Source organism: Crassostrea angulata, unplaced genomic scaffold (assembly GCF_025612915.1).
Source record: "Crassostrea angulata isolate pt1a10 unplaced genomic scaffold, ASM2561291v2 HiC_scaffold_58, whole genome shotgun sequence".
Taxonomy (NCBI): domain Eukaryota; kingdom Metazoa; phylum Mollusca; class Bivalvia; order Ostreida; family Ostreidae; genus Magallana; species Magallana angulata.
In genome coordinates, this window is record NW_026441613.1 from 90,717 (window position 1) to 113,000 (window position 22,284).

The 22,284-nt window shown below is 32.4% G+C and overlaps 3 protein-coding genes across 4 annotated transcripts; 2 read left to right on the forward strand and 1 right to left on the reverse strand.

Annotated features, from left to right (window-relative positions):
• Nucleotides 1-4,166: 4,166 nt before the first annotated feature.
• LOC128168849 (ATP-dependent DNA helicase RecQ-like) lies at nt 4,167-7,533 on the forward strand. 2 transcript variants are annotated; one of them, XM_052835007.1, is made up of 3 exons: nt 4,167-4,525; nt 4,968-5,127; nt 5,846-7,533. In XM_052835007.1, exons 1-3 carry the CDS (start codon nt 4,198-4,200, stop codon nt 6,789-6,791), a joined length of 1,434 nt encoding a protein of 477 aa, XP_052690967.1. In that variant the 5' UTR covers nt 4,167-4,197; the 3' UTR covers nt 6,792-7,533. The 2 variants fall into 2 exon arrangements, with proteins under 2 accessions (XP_052690967.1, XP_052690968.1); XM_052835008.1 differs by lacking the exon at nt 5,846-7,533 and having other exon boundaries at nt 4,968-5,149.
• Nucleotides 7,534-7,586: 53 nt separating this feature from the next.
• On the reverse strand, nt 7,587-13,981 carry LOC128168843 (uncharacterized). Its single transcript, XM_052835003.1, has 9 exons — nt 13,540-13,981; nt 13,206-13,317; nt 12,844-12,887; nt 12,617-12,668; nt 10,391-10,858; nt 9,679-10,146; nt 9,316-9,442; nt 9,100-9,230; nt 7,587-8,647 (listed from the first exon to the last, which is right to left on the reverse strand). Exons 4-9 carry the CDS (start codon nt 12,620-12,622, stop codon nt 7,658-7,660), a joined length of 2,190 nt encoding a protein of 729 aa, XP_052690963.1. The 5' UTR covers nt 12,623-12,668; nt 12,844-12,887; nt 13,206-13,317; nt 13,540-13,981; the 3' UTR covers nt 7,587-7,657.
• Nucleotides 13,982-19,151: 5,170 nt separating this feature from the next.
• LOC128168845 (uncharacterized) lies at nt 19,152-20,286 on the forward strand. The gene is made up of 2 exons (XM_052835005.1): nt 19,152-19,165; nt 19,378-20,286. Exons 1-2 carry the CDS (start codon nt 19,152-19,154, stop codon nt 19,997-19,999), a joined length of 636 nt encoding a protein of 211 aa, XP_052690965.1. The 3' UTR covers nt 20,000-20,286.
• The last annotated feature ends 1,998 nt before the right edge of the window (nt 20,287-22,284 follow it).

A 22,284-nucleotide genomic window follows, 5' to 3' on the forward strand; every position in this document is an offset into this window, starting at 1 on the left:
TCGTAGATTTACTGGGGACAAAAAGTATGTATCTTAGATTAGCTTGGACAGTTTTACCTCGACGTCCACCCCCCTCCCATTTAATGTAAAGTAAATAGCATTAGCAATGTACACGTTGTCCGTTTCGATTCACTTGTGTCAATGACATTTTACTTCTTAGACATTACGTCACAAAATGGCGATTAAAATATTTTGTTAAACTTTTTATATCGTTCGATTCGGTTGTATATCGCCGAAGCTCAGTTGCTAAAGAACTGAGCTTCTGAACCGCTCATCATCATGAGTTCGATTCCGCTTGGAGCTTTTATTCATGTTTACTGAAATAAATTTTTGAAAATATAAATTTTCATCCAAAATTGCACATTATTTGTCAATTTGACCTAAATACTTCCTATCCAGTTATATAGTAATCAAGTAATTTTCTGCTAATTTGAGAAACTATTTATTGAGAAAATAATTATATACATGTATATATATGCAGATGTTAAAAATACAAAATATTAAGAATTTAACTTAGGTTTAAACAGTTTAACAAAATGATTTTCTTTAGCTATACGCAATTGTTCATTGTTTTCTTTCACTTTATAAAAAGGGAACATATAAAACATTGCGTAAAGCTAAAGAAAATCATTTTGTTAAACTGTTTAAACCTAAGTTAAATTCTTAATATTTTGTATTTTTAACATCTGCATATATAGAGAGAATAATACATACCCTTTTCCATATCACAGCTTGTATCAGCCCGAGATTCCAATATCAGCCCGAGGGCTGATATTGGTCGAGGGCTGATACAAGCTGTGATATGGAAAAGGGTATCTATTATTATATTTATTACATACTTAGTAATAAATTAAAAAAAAAACCATCAAATTTTTTTTGAATTGATTATTCATATTATTTGTAACGTGTACATGTATTTAATAAAAATATGAGTTGTTGTTTTAACATGAAGCTACAGAACGGAATTTCATCAGATTTTAAAAGTTGACTGCTTTAAAACATTTGCTAGCATTTGAAGTTTTCAACTGCACTTAAAAATGTCGACTGTAACTGAAAATATTTTATTTTTCGTCTGTAAACATGCAAAAATGCCGAAGCGAAAAAAGGCAGAGGAGTTCCGAAAGGGGTGTGATACGGATCCGTATCAGCCCTGGAGGGCTGATAACCTATATCAGCCCCGGAGGCCGATACGGATTTTGTGATGTCATCTGTATCACATATGCCAAAAACCTGTATTTATTACTAAGTATGTAATAAATACATGTATATAATTATGTACAAAAGACACTGGATTATTATCATTATAATTGTGTTGACTCTTTTTATGCACTGTATTATGTTTTGACGTCACTGTGTTTTGACGTGATAATCACGTCTTCAACAGTTTTTTTGTATTACGTTGCCTACTTAACGTCACGAGATTGACGTCATAATGTTCTTGTTTACTTTGTTTTTACATTTACTGAAGAGCCCGGTAAGGCGAAAGCGCTATAGATAAAAGTTGTTTGAGCATTGGACTTATTTTTTGTATTTATATATATATATATATATATATATATATATATATATATATATATATATATATATATATATATATATATATATATATATATATATATATATATATATACAATGTTTTGCAGTTAGTGTTGCTTTTTTTCTTTTATTATATTTTTACCGGACACTGAGAAAATACTTTTGTGATTTGGATATATATATATATATATATATATATATATATATATATATATATATATATATATATATATATATATATATATATATATATATATATATATATATATATATATATATATATATTGGAAGTACTAAAGGGAAGCACATCATCTTCAACAAAAGATGCGGAAGTTCTTATCTGGTTTAGAATTTTAAGAGTTAACGGAAAGAGTATGCTGATTATTTTGTCAATGTTCACTCAGGGAAACCTGCGAGGTAGTCGGAGGTATTACAGGTCTAGTCAAAGAATAAACACCATGTAGTTACCATTTTTGGAGGTGATGGGTCCCCATACTTTACAATCGTTGCATATCAAAAGGACACACAAATATAAAGGATTTGAAAACCTATCGTGACTTTATTTCTGCTTTGTCAGATCAAGTCATTGAACTATATACACGATTGTGTTTTGCTTTACTTGGAGTATTCCTGTTTTTAAATATCCTTGGCTCCAATGGTGTAAGTACTTAAAGAATATGCAATTATTCTATGAGTTAATGTTATAATTTTTGTCGGGGCGTGATCAGATCTATCATAACGTCCGAAATAATATCAGGTGATCAAATCCTTTTAAAAAAGAACTCTATTTTATATATTTATGATCACGCCCCAACCAAAATGATCACCTCTTATTATATTTACATGTATATAATTTTCAGCAATTGTACATCTATACAAACAGATCCCGCTTGCGCCCCTATTATACGTCATTTGAATTTATCCGGATGTAAAGTAAACAATCGATACGTAGTGTTATCACAGGAAAAGACAATTAAAAATGTAAATATTAGAAGTTATCATAAGCGCACTCTTAGATGCCAATAAATGCAAATCAAAAACACGGTTGACATAAAATGGTTAGATAAGTGATGAGATAAATGCACAAATCAAGTTCTGGAGTTTTAGACGCCGGCCCCTCTAACTTTGATAATTGAAGTCAATTCATATGGCACAAAAAAATCCTGAAAGAAACATTTTCACCTCTCTTCCGTTAATCGAAACATCATTAGGTCAGAGAAAAATACGATGAATTGAATGTTCTTTTAATAGTCTTTATCATCCTGATTGATTTAAGATATAAAAATCTTCGAGAAATTAGCTTCGCCAGGCGCATGGTAAAACAATAACGTTGCATAATTAAATTGGTCACCGTGCTTACAAACCATCACATCATTTTCATAAGTTCTGATACTTTAAATCAATATTTACTGCAGTCCTTTAATAATCATTTAACGCAATGTACTTTAAATACTTTAACTAGGTAATTATATTCTTGATAAAGACAATATGTCTTTAAAACCTGCCTTCTCTAGCATAAGGTTATCGATAAGTAATCGATATTGTGGCATTTACTACGCCGTATAAATCAAATATAAAAGAATCACATACCTTAAACATAATCTTTTCATTTTGGTTATACAATTTAAATCCCATGAACATATACAGACATGGTAACGGAGATCGTTTATAGAGCGTAGTTAGAAACGATTAAACTTTAAATGGTGTTTCCAAATACCTGTTCTTTTTTACCTCAGGTAAGTTTTATAATGTAAACTAAAAGCGAGTGGGACGGTTTTTGCTTTATTTGTAGTAAAATCGTGTGCTACTGTTTTGTAAACAAGGAACATTCAACTACATTGAATTGAAAACTTGGATTCTAAATTAAAAATATGAGCAACCCTATACATTTAATATAGGAAGTAATTAGACCTACTTTTCATGTGTTGTAAAGGATTATTTACAGGGAATTAAAATATTTTCCTCCTATTTATATCATTTTCACTGGGAATATTTTTTGATGTTTCCAAGAAGATGTTTAAACTGTCCTTTTAAAATTGATAAAAAGTACATTAAAAAATAAATGACAAAAAATTTCCATCAATTCATATGTGCAATCCTGAAGTTAATATAGACCTTTGAGACAATTTTTGTTGTTGCTGTTTCATTTGTTAAATTCATCGCTAAGATCCTTTAGTTCTTATTGATTTGTGTGGCTTGTTTGAATTTGCTTTGTTCTTATTTGAATGATCTTTTATTTTTTTTTTCAAAATAAGCTTCGCATATTGTAATTCAAAACTTATCGTCCGTCTATTTTTTTTTTTTTAATTTTTAAGTTGTATGGTGTTCGTTGTTTGTTCTAAAAATCTGCTTTGTTGTTATAGCTGTGCATTTTGAAAGGTGGTTTATGCATCGATAGTTTGATTAGATTGGTCCACCTTCTGTAATATGATCGAGGACAATTTTTTTTTCACTGCGTGAATTAGAACTGTACAAAATTATTATGTCAGGGGTTAAAGGACTATGTGCGGTATGGTCTAATATCAATCTAATTAAAATTAGACCTTTCATCTCGCTCTCTGTTATATATGGATACCGCTCGTGAAAGGATCTAACGCAACCCCGTTCAGGTCACGTTCTGGTGACCCCGTGTCATGACCTTACTTAACAAAAAATTGACCAATGAAAATGCTTGTTTCTTTATCCAGTTCGATATATCAATCCAAAATGGCGTCGTACGAGAAAGTGGTTCAGTTGTTTAAAGTAGAATTAAAAGATAAGCAGAAAGAGATACTAGACTCGATTCTTGGTAAGCGACATACGTTAGCTGTCCTTCCTACTGGATATGGGAAGTCTCTTCCCTACCAGATGTTCGTTCCTGCGATGAGAGAGCGACTTGGTGAACGCGAGGAGACGCCGAAGGTGGTCGTTTGCTGTCCTCTTGTGGCTTTGATGGAGGATCAAGTCAACCGTCTGAACGGTGTTGCAGGCCTCAGAGTAGAGTACAAAGGTATTTATGAGAGATTTCATTCATTAATCGATTATAAAAACAAAACAAACATAAATTTAAGCATATAGATTTGCGATAGCAATAGACGGTACATCAAGAGTTTTTAGATGGTGTACATATGATATTTGCGTGCCAAAAAGTATGTGAATTTAGATTTCGCCCCTACATTTTTCATTAAAAACAATACATCTACTTAATGAAACGTTTTAGTCCTTCTTTGTCAAATTTGAAGAAACTTGCTGATTATATAGCAGATCTTTAAAAACTGATCAAGGGGTAATTCTACCCACTCTGTAACAAATCTTTACATTGAAAATGCTGTCATACTTTGGTATGTACAGCGTTGACTTATTTCACAATCGCACTGCAATGATTGACAGGTTGTTGTAGTATTTTTACACATTTGACTTATTTGATTTATTGAATATAAATTATTGAATAGGTAATTCCGCAGAGGGAGATGAGAGAATAAAAGCAGGGGACGTTGACATCATTTTTGCCTCGCCTGAAGCGCTTGTTGGAGATCCCCAGTGGCGTTCTTATATACAGAAGCTGAATGTTGGCCTCCTGGTTATAGATGAATTTCATACCATTGCTACGTGGTAATTATTTTTCACTCCCTGTTTTTACAACTCTACACTTTAACAAAAATTAGACATTTCATCACGCTCTTATTTTGCCATGCCTAAGTTGTAGCCAGAACTATAATATCTTACCATGGTAAATTGTGTTAATCATCTTACATAAACAAAATTAATGGGGCACCTATTCTTAAGGCACCATAATATAATTTAATTCTGGTTGTAACGCGGCATTTGATAGGATAGAAAAATTTAGTTAAATTTGTATAACCTGGTTTGCACGTCACAAGACACGTCACAATGCACCAACGTACTAATTCACTTGACGTTACGTTTGAGTTTTGAACAGATTTATATCATTTTTAAAAGTAAAACGGACTCAATTTGTACAGCAAATTCCAGAAAATTAAATTATAAGGAATGAACTCAATATCTACCCAAGTTATACTCGTATAACCTGGGTTGGAGCAATTTACGCTTTTTTATAATCCGCTTCGCGGATTATAAAGCGTAAATTGCCCCAACCCAGGTTATACGAGTATAACTTGGGTAGACATTGAGTTCATTTCTTAAGCGTGTATACCTATAAATGTAGTTAAACATGCTTGTTACATTCAAATAGATCTTGATAATACAAAAATTACAGTTTCATAAGGAAACTTTTTAACTCTTTCATATCTTCATAACTGTTACAGTAAATGATTGAATTATTGCTGTTAATAGCATTTCTTTAAATTAGGGGTGGTGATGAAACCGATGAAGAAGAAGTTGTTTTCCGAAGATGGTTTCGCCATGTTGGGGAATTTCGCACCTTACACCCATCTGCCACCGTCTTGGCGTTGAGTGCTACATGCACTACAAAGATCAAGAACAGGGTCATGAAAGTAATGTGCCTGAAGTCAAGTGATATTAACTTTGTTTCGGTGTCTCCGGACAAACCTAACATCAAATTATGTGTTAAGAAGATAGATCATGATATTGCATCTGCCATGTATTGGTTAGTATCTGCTGGTAATTCAAGTATTTTACCAAAAATTCTTATATATTGCAAATCCATTGCAGATGTTGCTAATGTGTTTCATTATTTGCATTCTGAGCTTGATAACAAAAGTCAAATAGAAATGTTTCACTCTGAGACTCCATCTGAAAAAAAGAAATTTATTATAGAACAACTTTCAAGGTCTGATAGTGAAGTGAAAATAATTGTCGCTACATCAGCATTAGGAATGGGTATTGATATTGCATGTTGTCATTCAGTTATTTTGTATGGTCCTCCTACAAGCATTGTTGACTTTGTACAAGAATTAGGTAGGGTTGGGAGAGATGGTCAGCCATCATCTGCCATTATTTTGTATAGTTCCCAACATAAAAGACGTGTTGACAAAGATGTTAGACAATTTTTAGATAGTAAAGATTGTAGAAGGAGGAATCTATTGTCTCATTTTTTAGAAGAGTTAACCAACTGTATTCAAAATGATTCTCATGTTTGTTGCGATATATGTGAGGTGAAGTGCAATTGTGGTAGGTGTGAAAAGACCGAGCTAGAAACCTTACTTGAGATTAATGAATGTGTTGAATGTGAGGATGTGGTGGAAGATAGTGACACTGATACTGATTTGTATTACAATGAAGATGAATTATCAGATGATGGTTTTTATGCTTCATTAGATGATATGGGTATTTAGCATAATGTATTTGGCCATTTTATTACTTCATATATATGTTACTTTTGTGTAGAATGCATGCATTTATTTTTTTATTTGTAAAATATAAACTTTCTTGGTTGTTCCATGCAGTCTTAATTGACTTCATTTGTGTTATTAACTCACCCATGCATTTATACATATGTTGTATGATCTGTTGCTGTGGACTTAACTGTATTGGATTGTTTACATGATACATGTACTTTGACAATGCATTAAATGTGAATAGGTAAACATGATTTAGCTGTGAAAGGAACAACAGACAATTTTTAAATGTCTAAGCCTCTTTTGAGTTTTTACTTTCATTGAGACATTGAAAATAAACAATTTTTTAGATATGTAATCGTTTTTCAACTTTGATAATGGAAATGTTCCCATCTTATTTTGTCATAAATCAAATTTCTTTATAATTTTTAATAAATTAATGTAAACATATATTCAAATGGTTTTGTTGCAATTTTCAAATACTGGATTACATCTTGTGTCAAAAGTCGGCAACTTTGGGTGCCTGGGCTGTGTTTTACAAAAGAACTTATCCTACAAATAAATGAATGCTCAGTAATCACAAACTAATCAATGGTCATTTTAATGGCTGTTAATTATAGAAATCAAATAAGTGTAAATTAATGGTTTTTATATAAATATTACTCATCAAAGATCATTCCATGCGACTTAAAATATTTACGGCTTTGTCGTAAGTTCTTTTGTAAAACACAGCTCAGGTATAATAAAGAAAGAATACACTACAGATTTTCAAAATAATCACCGACACTGCAATTATTTAATATATATTTAAAGGAAATGTAAAATATGAAAGACAAAATGGTATGTTCTCAAAAATTGTGGGATTAGTAATTCGGATTTCTAAGTCTACTGAATGGAATCGATGGCTTATGTCTCCTGATCAAGGTAGGAAGATTGTGATAGGTTTCATGAATAGGGTCCCTATTGCTCGCCAAACCCCTGCAGTTCAATTTTCGACTCGTCTTTAGTTCCAAAGCTTCAATATCCTTGAATTCCTTCATTACTTTGCGTACGTCGGCCTTGTATTCTGGGAGACGATGAACGCCTTTTCGTCTTTTAATTTGAGAAATAATGTCAAACTGGTTTGCAAAATTAATGAGATGTGGAAATTCTTTAGAATGAGATATAATGCTTGTTTTGGTTTGATGACCCTTCACAAGTTCTTTGCTGTCTCTGTTCAGCATTTCTAGGTACTCGTCTAGAGCCAGATTGTTGTTCTTGCCTCCCTGAATATTAATGCTTCTGTTGTAAATTAACCTCTGGCTTTGTTCACTCGATAACGTTTCTTCTGTTAGAGTTGTTAGATGAACACATCCTATGGCGTATTTTGTTTTGTTAGTTTTATTGAAGATTTGCAATTCATACTTTGCAGAGCGAACTGATCTTGCCCCATCTCCCATATCTATTGAAGTATCCAGGTTTTTCAGTAAGCACACAAATTTGAAGATCAGCATAATGTGGCTGTAGAGCTGATCCTCATTTTCTGGATTACTTTTCCTAGATGTCTTACTTGTCACAGTATGTTGATGAAGAAGTTTCTCATGCAATTTTACGCTGTTCAGTTGTACAAAGGATTTTGGGCAGAAGTGACAGTGAAAGCGATCATCGTTATCACTTGCTACAAAGTAGTTCTCAATGTGGTCTGGATCATCAAGCACACTCCTAAGTTGTTCGAACATGTCTTCTTTGTTTTCAAACATGTACTTCTTCACAATCCTGCAGCAGATTTCATTCAGCCAACTGATTTTGTCTTCATCAGTCTTCTCTTGAAAATCACTTGGTAACAATTGATCTTCATCCTCTACATTCATTTCCTGCATGAACAAGGAGCAACATATTGCATCAAATACTACATAATAGAGTAGTTTGTGCACACGGAATGAATTTTTCACTTTTCCTTTTACATTCTTTGCGTTCAACAGGATTTTAAAATAGTACATAGTTCCTCTTTCTGCTGACGATTCCTGTTTAAACGTTGACTTGCAAATAGCATAAAAAGAAAAGAATTTTATATAGTTTACTGCAATTAAAGCTGTCTTACTCGGGTCATGTACATAAAATAAATGAGAGCAAGAGATATTTTAGGGGCATAATCATAATAAAATTATTTAAGCATTATTATTAATTACAGGTATGATTTCACACAAGAAATAAATGCAATCTGTTTTTATTGAGGTCAATTTAACTTTAAAAAATTTCACAGGAAATCAGCATGATAAAAAATGACAATCGTATTTCAAAACAATTCAAATTCCCATAAACGTACCTCAAGAAAATTCATCATGCGATGCCAATCCTCAATCTTTGATATAAAACCTTGTAGTTTTCCCTTGGAAGTTTCTGCATTTTCCATTGCTCGTTGCGCTCCTTGAACACGCTCATCTGTTAACCTGTCTCCTAGAAATTATAAGTCAATAGAAACTTATACATGTATAGGTCACACTGCGTTTGTAAATTGCATTGAAAATTTTACTACACAAACCTCCAAAGAAGACTTCATCAATTACTTCATCACCATCAAGGGGTACATATTTCTCTGTCAAAAACTTCAACAGCTTGATCACCTCTTGATTCTTTGTCTCATTGCAGTCAAAAAGACCCAAAGGAAACTAAAGACAGACATTAACATTATATGTTAAATGTGCATACTGAATATGAGAAGGCTTTAATTATGTTCGACTATATTTTAAATTACTGGTACCCAGTTTTGTGTTATAAGAAGTTTTCAAATATTTAAAAATCACTGAAATTACCTTAGACATTTTAGAGTGGAAAATTCTATTTGACCTCAACTATCAGAGTACACTTAATCTGAAAGATTCATATAATTTTTATACTCTCTTACCTGTTGAGTTTTCATGCCAACTTTATCGCTGTGATCATGCTGCAAATGCATGGGAAATAGGTCAGCCATGGCTTTGTTGATCTGTTCTAAATTCTGGACAACTGATGTTGCAACCAGAAAAGTTAATTCCTGGAATAAGATTTCTTGTTCTTCCAGGGATGGTATGTAATCACTGATAGAAAGTATTTTTCCTGCTTCATGTCTAGGTGTAGGGATAATCCTATCAACAACTGCTATGATATGAAACAAATGCAGAGATAAGGTCTTACACTGACTGGTTCTATATGATGGCACAATGTTCTTATCCCAGTTATCTCCAATTAACTGATACTTCTGTTTATCTCCATTTGCCCATTTCTCTTTCAAACTCAGTATCTCGCTATCAAGGTGTTCTTCCCACGACGAAAGTTTGTTCTGGATGGAGCGTGGTGATGTACAGATACCTATCCTGGACAGTCTCTCAATATCCTACAATCATTATAGTTAATGTTTAATTACTCATAACATTTTCAAAATCTGATAGTTAGCCTTAGATAAACTTTTGTGGTTTTGTTACTCTCTTAATTAGACATGTAGCTGATTGTTGGCATGGATACACATTATTATAGCATTATGCATATGATGTACATATCAATATTTAATATAACACTTTGTTTGCTTTCAATCATGGCACTGGAAACATTACAAAGTAATCTAATGATAAAATATGTACCCTGACTGTACATCCTCCATGTGCCAAAATCAGTCCTATCTGGTAATGTAGATTAGACATTTCTTGGAATCTGCCATGTACTCCTGACGCAAAAGTATGAAGTATGCAGAGCTGTTTCTTTGGCGTGGGTGTAATTGTAGGGTTGCAAACCGTTGCCGAGATAATCTTCAAAGTGTTAGGAGCCTGAATTTGAATTTCCTTGCGAAAGTCGTCCCACGTGAAGTCGAATAAACCTTTATAACTTGTATCTTGGAGAATACTACCAGTTCCTCTTTTGCACAGTCCTTCACACTCTCTGTTGATTAGTTTTGATGCTACTGTTGCTATAGATGTTGGATCTGATTTGCATATGATTTCAAGAATACAGTTAATAACATTTTGATTTCTATAAACTGCTCTACAGATTTGTTTCATGACATCATCTCTGACAAATGCTGATTTTTCTCCACTAGGGTAATGCACTGTCAACTACAATGACAAAAATTTAAATTAAATCACAATTCTTTTATAAATCATGTTTTTTCTCTTTGTATATTTGATAAAGTATTAAAACAACATATTTTTAATTTCATTTGTATCTTTCAATATGGTTCGTGGAAACAATAGTTCACTGGACGCTCAAACAAGCAAACAACCCAGTTTCCTTAAACTTAAATTTCATAACAAAAAACTAAACACAATTATCACTTAAAAAGGCCATTAATATACACTATGTTCCTAGCAACTAAGTGATTGAAATTTAATATCAGGCGCGTAGGTGCTTTAACAAGTGTGTACACATCATTCATAAAGAAAGGGGAATTCAGAGAGAGAGAGAGAGAGAGAGAGAGAGAGAGAGAGAGAGAGAGAGAGAGAGAGAGAGAAAGAGATTATTATTATTTGGAGTAAAAAGAATTTACTATCCAGCACTACCTGTTTCAAATTGTTTTATGTCTTTATCATTGTTCATTTTAAATCTATATTCAGCAAGTATGTGCAATCAAATTAAAAGTCTTTTATTGAATAATTGCCAAAAATTCTTCCAAAATTTAAGAGAAATCATACTAGCCTAGATATATAGTGCAGCAGTTAATTCGTGTTATACTGTTTATCCAGACCATAAATTTGATGAGTAAATGAGCTAAGGGTTGCAAAAATATCTAATATTCTATAGAACAATTTAATAAATTTTTTAAAAAAGTATTTTCTGATGATAAACCATTATAAACAATACTAGTATTTAAATGACTCCTTTGCTGAGCCATCTCAAACTGGGAAACTTTTTTCAGTGCTACGCATTTGCTAGAGAAAAGGGATGAAGCATGATATCTTTTGCAGGATAATGACTTAAAATTTTGGTAAACCCCCAGAATCCCCGGCCATTTCATGCGTACACTTCATTTCCATTTTGGCTATGCACCTGAATATTACAAACTTTTTAATAAAATTGGCCTGCTTTCTTAAGATTCTGCTTGGTATATGTGCAGTTAATTCTATTCATACTTGTAAACTTCAGATCATAATAGCCCTTTTAAATACAAGATACCAGTCAAAGAAAGTTATTAACAAAACATAAAACAAAAACATAAAACATACATGTAACTGTACATATTCCGGTATATGCAAATGTAAAATTTGATTGATAAGTCATAACAGTTTCTCAATGGAAACAAAACCATATGCAGATCTAAATAGGATCAACACAATTTAACTTTAATTCATATGTTTGTCATAAAATATCAATACTGCGTAAGGCAGAGAATGGTTGTAAAATTCACTATAAGTTATGAAGCCAATTCAGAGATAGATTGCCTAAATGCTACCATCATTTATAATCCTTAACAAACATGTAATCTCTTCTTACTACTAAATTTAAACTAAATCAAATTCAATGTAAAATCTGAAAATAACATTTGTTAACAAAAAACAAAAACCAAAAATATGTAAACTGAACTCAAAACCAACTTTATGCAAATATTTGGCACCTTGACTTCGTCTACATATTCAGAAGTACTTATATCCTTGTTAGCATTTTCAATAACTTTGCTAAAGCCAAGAGATCTTCTAGCAGTTTTGGTTTCTTGATCAGATGACCCGATAGTTGATACTATCCAACAAACACACATAATAAGTTATCCAATAATGTAACTCTAAAGAACTTTCTTTTAAATACACCTTGGGAATGTGCAGAATTGAGATATAAATTCATCTGAAAGTTTTATGTTTGTACAAGTACCTAATACATACCAGCATTCAAGCTTTTGTCAGCTAACATCCCTGTGCAATGTGGGTCTTGAATCTAAAAAAATGAAAGAACATTGCTTGCATTTGTATCTAATAAACTTAAAGGCTTAATATATCTACCTTTTAGGATTAACTTAACTGCTATAAATGATTTATCCATCACTCATTTAGAGACATAAATTTCTTCTTTATTAAAGCATATTATATCTATTACTTGCAAAGCATTTTACCTGTACAATGCCCGGAAGTTCCCTCAGAGAGATGTATGGCGACTCTGAAAAGTTATTTTATATTTTTTTAAAGTCATTCTACCATTTTTGAAACTTACGAGTATATCTTATCCAACGAAAGTGCATTTTTGTCTTTTAAAATTGTTTATGGAAGCTCACTACATTAAGACTTTCACATCTCAATTCTTAAAACGGCAATGAAATGATCCGTTCAGAATCATCATGAAAATAATCTTTCAATGAAGATGACACTAATGCCAAATCAATTAAAAATGTAAATTTTTTTACTCAATTACATTAATTTACATTTTACCTTTCCTGATCTGGAAAACAAAATAAAGAAATAAATTGCATTGTTATACCTTCAGGCTTTGGCAACAAGGGTATGTGTTGACATGTAGATAGATTGTGAATCTCATGGGTCGGTACAATCCCTTCACAAATATGAACTGACTTGGCTTCTGGTACAGTTGCCTGTCAAAGTACATTGAATAATGTAAGAATTTGGTAAATGCACATTTATCATGTTTATTTAAAGTATAAAATGCTTACAACTTCCTTAACCAGAAAATTCAATGCTTTACAAAACTTTTATTTAATGAATATATCTTAAATGGAACAAAATATGGAATTTACCAAGAGTATGATCAATCGCGTTTTCGTGAATGACAGATTTTTTTAACGAGTGGTTGTTACCTGCGGAGATCTGAGTAGCCTTTTCTTCCTAGACCCAGGTGTCTTAGACATATTCCGTTTCATATTCTCTTCGAACTGAGATATTATAGCTGAAATCTCCTTCCGGTACTTAATTACTTTCTCAACTTTTGAGAAGCATTTCGTGCACACACCGTCAGTATTGTCGGGTATTGTTGTCACTTGACTGATTGCAGCACGCTTCTCTTCGCTTAAACGGAGTTTTAATTTCGAAAACTTCTTAACAGTGGATTTGCCGTTCTCGTCAATTTCTTTTACTATAAAAGAAAATCCACATAGGCAGCATATGTTTGTGGAGCTGTATACCTTTCGCGGTGTCATGGACGCCGCCATCTTTGTTTATACGCAGCCGACTGTCACTACGAACATTTCATAGGCGATACGCTGATTGGTTGGAGCAAAAGGTCACCAGAACGTGACCTGAACGGGGTTGCGTTAGATCCTTTCACGAGCGGTATCCATATATAACAGAGAGCGAGATGAAAGGTCTAATTTTAATTAGATTGGTCTAATATCTGCCCCCAATTTTAACCAATTTTTAAATAGTGTCGTATAAAAATCAAAAATCTTCATAATTCATTGTTTAGTGGACGCCTATCACTTTAATCTTGATTTTAACCACCATTCCTCATTGGCTATTTATCTATGACGTCAACTTTATGACCTTATTCCAGCAAATTTGCAAACGAATGAAAATATTCTCATTTTTGCTTTAAATTTTGCATTTGGAAGTATAGAGCGCAGGTCTGCTCAAGTAAGATATTAACATATGTTTTTCTTCATATAATTATACACATTATACTAAAAAGTGGTACTTGAGCAAGCCTGCGCTCAATGTTTCCCAGTCGGAAAACCATCGGAAAACACCCATATTTTGCTTCAAAATATCAATTTTATAAAAATTAGGCAATATTCATGACGCCATTTCTACATTATGACGTCACTGTGGTGATAACCTTTTGCACCCTTATTTTTAATATGATTTTAACTATCTTCACACTTATTTTTAAAGCGTTTTATAAAACTTAAATTTTGCAGGCATAAAACCGCACATAGTCCTTTCATAAGGTGCACTCACGCTGACTAATATTCCAAAGTGATACATAAAACAGTTCCTTCTCACGAATGCAGGACAATTAAAGCAACATTATGCTTTCAAAGAGCAATAAAACGATATCGTTTTGTCGAAGCGTTGTTTTTTCTGCAAAATGATTGTTGATAATATGTGTTTAACGGAGTACATGGGCGGTGAATAAAGAAAGCGGGAATTCTCATGCCACGCTTTATTGGTACTCTGACACAGATAAGAACCAGGTTACAACAATATTTAGGATATCAAACATAAGATTGCAAAGTTACAAAACAAAATCATCAACAATGATTTGTTTAATACTACATTTTTGTGATTTGCAAAAACATAGGTCACCTTAACTTGACCATGTCTTCATTTGCACCCATGTCCATAAATAATCCCAATATAGAGTAATCATTTTGCTTCTTTTTTTTTATAAATAGTACAATAATTATGAATCAGTTACACATGAAACCAGCTGACCACCCCTACAAATTTTATTGTCATTTAAATGTAGACCACGTAGTTTTATTTGACCCTTTCAGTTTCGCAGTAAAAATCCTGACTCTTATTCAAAGTCTATTTCTTAGATCTTGATACTTTTAGTCAAATATAAAATTTAGACGATTTTTGATTTTTACCTCTATGTTTAATAAATGAATGTGGATGAAAAAATGACAATGACAAACTATCAACCATCTCCAAAATCCATAAAACGAAATACAAATTCAAAGCAGAGCAACATGGACCTAAAAAAAAGATAGAGGTAGGATCTGGTGGCTAGAAGGGGAGTGAGCAGCCTCGCCGTGTGCTCTTTATCGTAATCGGTAAAAAAAAACCCGGACAAATTCGTAGACAATTAGGTGAATAATTATGGTCTAACAATTAATATGAAAAACGTCAGTCAGCATGCGTCAAATGAGTTCTGGAAATAAATATGACAATAGAAAATGCAGTGTTTTTTCTGCTGTTGCAACTATTTACAAGCTTAGAAGCGATCCCTCCATATGTATTCATTTTTGATCCGCGCCTGACCGAGTAATAGCATCAATAGTGAAAAAGACTATACTATTTTAAGCAGAATGTTCCTTAAACTGACTCGATATACTTAGTTGTTATACAAAACAGACCCCATTCTCTTTTTAAAAGCACAATAACAATAACTCTTTTCTGTATATCATCGTTTAGTTAAAATATGCGATAGATGAAGAGGTCCGTGTTGCTCTGCTATGAATTTGTATTTCCTTTTATGGATTTTTGAGATGATTGACGGTTTGTTCTTGTCATTTTGTCATGAAAAACGAAAAGTACTTACGTATTTTGAAAATGTCATTAGAACACTTATACGTCCGCTCGAAACACAGGAACCGAACAAGTCTCGTGAACTTTCATTCGAGCACCTGGATTTATTACATACTTAGTCTTTGTGAGCTTTCTTCCTGTTATATTGGCACTTTGTTTTTATGGTTTTGTAATGTTCCCAGTCATTTGAATTTTTCTTATTCTTTAGTTATGCTGTAAGCTTTTCGTTTATACCAGGAGAGTTCATATAATAGGATAGGATTGTAAACGATTTGAAAAAAAAGACAACATCAATCAACCAAACTTGTTAATTTATTAAGACCCGACACTCTAGACCACATATTGAGTACATTTTATACACTTCGGCGGTTTTTATAAGAGTTATCGTTTCGCTGATATTCTTGTGTTCACTGTTGGTGATTATAGGTTCCTTGGTAAATAGTTCTTAGCATAGTTCATCGATTTGAAGGACATTCAAGTATTTCAGGATGCCCTTTTTGAGACCTTTCAAGTGTGGGTTGCACTAGGTTATCATGATATTTGGTTGCCGTTGTTTGCATTTTAGATATTTTTTAACCAACTACGTTTTTTATTATTTTTCCATTGTACGAATAATGGGATCAATTTCCTTATCAGAGTAACCTCTCTTTGATAAATGTCTCTTGAAATCTGTTAGAATTGTAAAAAGAATTCAAGGATCACTGGTATTCCGTGTATGTCTGATGCATCCACCTTTTATATACCGTTTAAAGACAGCAGGGCTGTGGGTGCTTTCTCTGTGTAAATATTGAAAATTGTTTGTTGGTTTTACATATGACTTAATATCAAGTATGTTATTTGTCTGAAACCGCACGCCTTTGTATATAGTAGTGTCCAGAAAATTTACGCTATTTTCTGAGATTTCATAGTTGAATTTCAGGTGTTCGTGACATGTAATGCCGATGTCAAAATATTCTAGAATTTCATTTTGTGTGCCATTGAAGGCTATAAAACCATCGTCCCGTGGTAAAGAACTTGATCGGCGAATTTGAATTTTGACATTATATAGTTGGTGATTTGATACATTCTTTTATCTGAAATTTCTGGAGATCGTAATGCACCCATACTGCATCCTATGATTTGTTTAAAACATTTTCCATTGAACTCAAAGTAATTGTTTTCTAGGACGCATTTTGATAATGAAGACTGGTAGACTAATTGTTCTAGAACAATTAAAGGTCTTTCCACCTTAATATTTTAATAAATTACTAGATTGCTCAACAAGGTATACAAAAAACAAATATACAAATAAACCAAATGAATACTCTGTACACAAGTATATTAACAGAAAACCTAACAATAGAAGAGCGTGTTTTAAAGGTTAGCTATCTTTGTACAATATGAATGGGTTGACTGTAAAAACAAGTTCCACTTGAGTAACCACATGACTTGATGTGATACCTGGCTGACCCAATTGAATATCTTATTGCGCAATCCAGCAAGCTATTGGAACCCTTACTATAATTCTGTATTTTTAAAATATGAAAACTCCTAAATTAACAGATTTCCAAATAACCTTGACCTTTAACCATTATGTCATTTTGTTTGGCCAAGGTAGACGCTCTCATCCCAAGTGGTCCGAAGTCTCAATGATAGATAGTAAAAAGTGGTTTTACTGAAGTTTCAATATTCTCAGGGGCAATAACTGCTAGAAGGGGGGGGGGGGGGGCTCAGATCCTTTCGGTATGATATATCAAAGAACCATCTAAGTATAATGAAAACATTGGTAAAAGATTCAGGTCTCAACCACATGACATCTAGGTATATACATTTGTACAATTAAAGTTTTAATCATTATGAAAATGATAATAATGATTTTATTACGAGGAGATATAAACAAAAAAAGATGTTCGAGGAACATGTCGTCTGATCTTAAGCACTGTAAAATGTTGCATTAGTAGCAGAGAAATGTGTAATTTTCTGCAAGTTTAGAATGTTTACATCTTGAAATATTATACGTTTTAAGAAGCTCGATTGTCGTGGCCATATTTAGACTGTATTGATTCCTTTAAAATGATTGTTTTATGTAAAGATATAGAAAATATCCAAATTTAAAAGGTGAATAATAGTTTATAACAAAACAAATCATATCTTAAAATTAATTGTAGATCTGACGGTGAATTTGTTGACAATCTAGCCTCTTTAAAAATATATAATCAAAATGTTAAGTGTATTTTGAACGTCAAACAGTACAAAAAAGAATAGAATATCTGTAAAAAAAAATTTAAGAAATAAACAACGTCACTGACACCCAGGGATTTTCTAACTGTACACAAAGAGATATGCGGTTAAAAATAAGAAAACTAATAGGAGGTAACTTATGATTTTCGTTAAAATGTATGTTGAAAAGCACAAAAGACTCAGGGTGATATTACGATATGATATTTTTATTAACCGTGCTTGCGTTTTCTTGACGTTTTGTTTTTAACGTTATCCTTCGCCGTGGTGACAAAACATTTTGATTTTAAAATCGGGTACCAAAGATATCTTTTCATCATATGGTATAAAACTTCGTATATCAATAAAATAAGTATTGTTGCATAAATTAATTTGTTAGTTATGACTTTAATGAAAAATATATGAATGACAGCCACTGTCCTTTTTATTAACCCTCGTACCGAGAAAAATTTAGAGAATTTGAATTGTCTGGGTTTTATGGTGAAAACAACTGCATTGCTCTTTTATACGTTTTCATGACTGTTAAATTCGATTAATAATTTAAATGAGAACAATGAGAATTTCAGAATGTGCCTGTCATTCATTTCATTGATTTACCCGCAACGAGTCATAATCGTGTACACGATACGTTATATACAATTTTTTAAACACTTCAGTTGAGATCTTTTTTTTAATATTTTCATATTATTATAACACAACATTAGTGTTTGTTTGATCAGCTAACATTAAATCGCCAATATTCTTGTCAAACTTCTCAAAATTATTTATATTCAGATACAAGTGACTTTTAAACTACTGGATAAGCCAATACGTTAACTTCAATTTAGCACGTGAGTACATTTTAAAAAAATGTTTGGGTTAGGCTAAGTGTACTTTTTGATCTGTGCAAATTTAAAGATACGTGACGTTCAGTTCAACATATTTAATTTTGTTTAATTTTTAATAACCAATTTGTTTCAAAATGAAACCCCCATCCCACATTCCAAGATCATGTTTTTATCAAATGGCAAAGGCAAGGTCTTTTCTCGCCTTCTAAGACCTTCCTCGCTGCTCGCAACGAGATTGTTAGTCATTATCATGTTTCGTATGTAATCTTATTTCTATTTTTAATGTACCCGGATAATATGCTCGTTTTTATGACCCTTATAATATCTTTCCTTTGTTAAATTTATTTGAGCTAGAAAAACAATTGAAGTACGAAAAATAACCTTTCTTTTGTGATTTTTTAGATGTTTTGTGCAAGAGAGGATGGCTTTATCAAAATATGATTCTACTCGGGGAACAACAAATCTTGCTCGAATTGCCCGAGCTATCTTAGGTCCCTGCACTGATGTACTACGCGATGTTCTCACAAAAGAGATTACTCCACAAGACATGAAAAAGGAACTTAATAAATATCCAAACAAATATCGAATCAGTAAACATCAAAAACAGGTTGTCAATAACGGAGATTACTCGAAATTTGACATTTCATTGCTTTACATGTTTTTAAGAAACCTGGGTTCAATTCCTGAACATAAAAACAAATGGGGAACAGATCCAGATCCATATGATAAAAGCGTGTCGGCAAACATAGAACGAATAAGGAATTTAAGAAACGAGTGGGGACATTTTACAGATTTATCTCTTTCGGACTCAGATTTTGAACAACATTGGAAAATTATTTTTCAAACTGTAAAGGATCTTGAGGGTTACCTTGGAGCAACAACCGTGTACCAGGACGCCCTGAACAACTTGAAGACTTGTTGTATGGACCCGAACTCAATACAGGCCTACATAAAAAAATTGTTCTGGGTTGAACAATTAGTAACAGATCTTACAGATTTGAAAGGTAAAATATCGGATAGTTAAAAAATAAAGAATCAACAAATTTTGCAAATATGTTATATAATTCTCTTTTGTGATTTCAGTAATTTTAAATTGTCTATTTGCATTACTTAAATGATATAAACCGCCAAATGCATTAGTTTTTTTTTCAATGGGTATATGTTTGTAGGTATGTCTTAAAATCCAACATTGTTAAGGTTTTTTTGTGGTAGCACCGACCAGAAAGTACGGGAAATGTTAACTATGACATCACATAAAACAACAAGTCATATAAAATGCTAAAAAATGATATAATTTTCTATTGTTATTGGTACAAAAACATTAAACCACATTAAAACATACCTATGCGTGCAACTTTGTAGTGAATTAAGTCAGACAACAATAAATATAACCAATAAACTGATCGCCTTGCACTTGTCAATCTGACGTCATATTGTAAATTTTGACGCATATTACTGGTACTGTACCAGTTATCGGCTAAGACCAGTTATCGGCTAAACTGAGAGTTCGGGTTTATAGCACGGGACAATCCAAGATTTTTTTAATTCAGTCGTCTTTTTCGAATAAAGAAAAGTAGGTTTGCTTGAAAACTTTCTTGAATATGTTTTATACATGAGCTTAAACAATCATTGTTTACCGCTGATTTTACATCTTTGCACTTTCAGCAGTGGGGAAAATGACGTAATAAGTTAATAGAATATTACCTCTTTGTGATACGTTATTATATCCCTTCTTTAATGTGACATATAATATCAATACATATAACATGTATAAACAAAAGAAATTCATTACTTTCTGAGAGATTCGTAGCTCAGTTGAACGGCTGATTGCACAATTATGTATTGAATAGTGTACGATTTGGTGAATTACCGTATGATAATAAACGAATAATTTTATGAGTTTTGTTTATAATGTATCACAACCCCGACTAATTAAGTCTGACCCCACAAGGGACATAATTCAAATTGCATTTAGCAAAGTATAAAATCAACATGTACAGGGATTTTACTATATTATTATCACGAAGCCGATAACTGGTACAGTAGATCGTAAAAACTCGGCAAATTCCGGCCCTGATAAAAATCACAAAACAAGATGTTTGCGGTTCAAAATATAATATAAACTAACAGATTGATACATAAGGAGTTCATTATTTAAAGTATGGCAATTTTTTACCAAAAATATCAAGAAATAAAAAAATACGAAAAGAAAACATTAGATTTTAGCCGATAACTGGTACAGTGCCAGTATGTGTAGAGAGATAGGGATCAATCATCTTTTTAACATGAGAAAATCCATTTCATAAATGAACGGTGCATAATCATAAAACAATTATCATACCATTAAATCCTATCTACTATGTTTATTTTGATTCTGCATGTGAATATTTTTTAGAGCGCGTGTTATTTCTTTTCTAGAGTGTTTAATGTACAAGTTCGATGTGTTTGACATCGGGAGGCATATTTTAATCCTCTTTTTACAAGGGCATAACTTAACAGAATATTTCGATTTTTTGGATATAAATTAAAGCAATCTTAAATTTATTAAAAAGTGCTACTGCTTCAATGCAATCTACAAAAATAATTACGAAATACGTAAAATGTCTAGCAAAGGTCATATAAATTCTAAACTTAGCTCACTACTTTGAAATTTATTATAATAAAAGATGAACTCTAAACATAGCAGCAGCACTTTTCAGAATCTACTAGAAAAGAATAATTTAATCATTCTTTAAAATTTTAATTCAAATAAGGGTATGTCCTTATAATATCGAAATTTGTTTATGACCTCCATTCGGGAGAATTATCAACACATATCACGTGACTATCAATTCAGAGGACCACACTAAGTGTCATACTGTATAAAGTAGCATTTAATGTACTGATTCATTTAATATCACATTTATATCATGATAAAATAACTTTACATTATATTAGGTAAAGACTGATGCATCGTTTAAGGGACGTTCAAATCCGCTGATATTTTCATAGCAAGCCTTAACAGTGCTACGAACACAATACAAATTGGACCCAACCTAACACCAGAGTAAACCCCAACTAAACCAAGGGTTTACTTTCTTGTTTTGGAAAATGTGTATCCAGTTGGGGTCTACTTTAGGGATAGCTGCAGGTCTGTATCTCCCGGTCTGAAAAAAAAATCGGATAGACGACCTGGGAGCTACAGTGCCTCCCATAGTAAAAACCTGCAATTTACGGCGCACAAAAAATTGCGCTAGCTTTGGACTGATTAATCTTATTTTCACACAAATTCTGTGAAAACAATTTGTACCATTAAATTCTTCAGTCAAT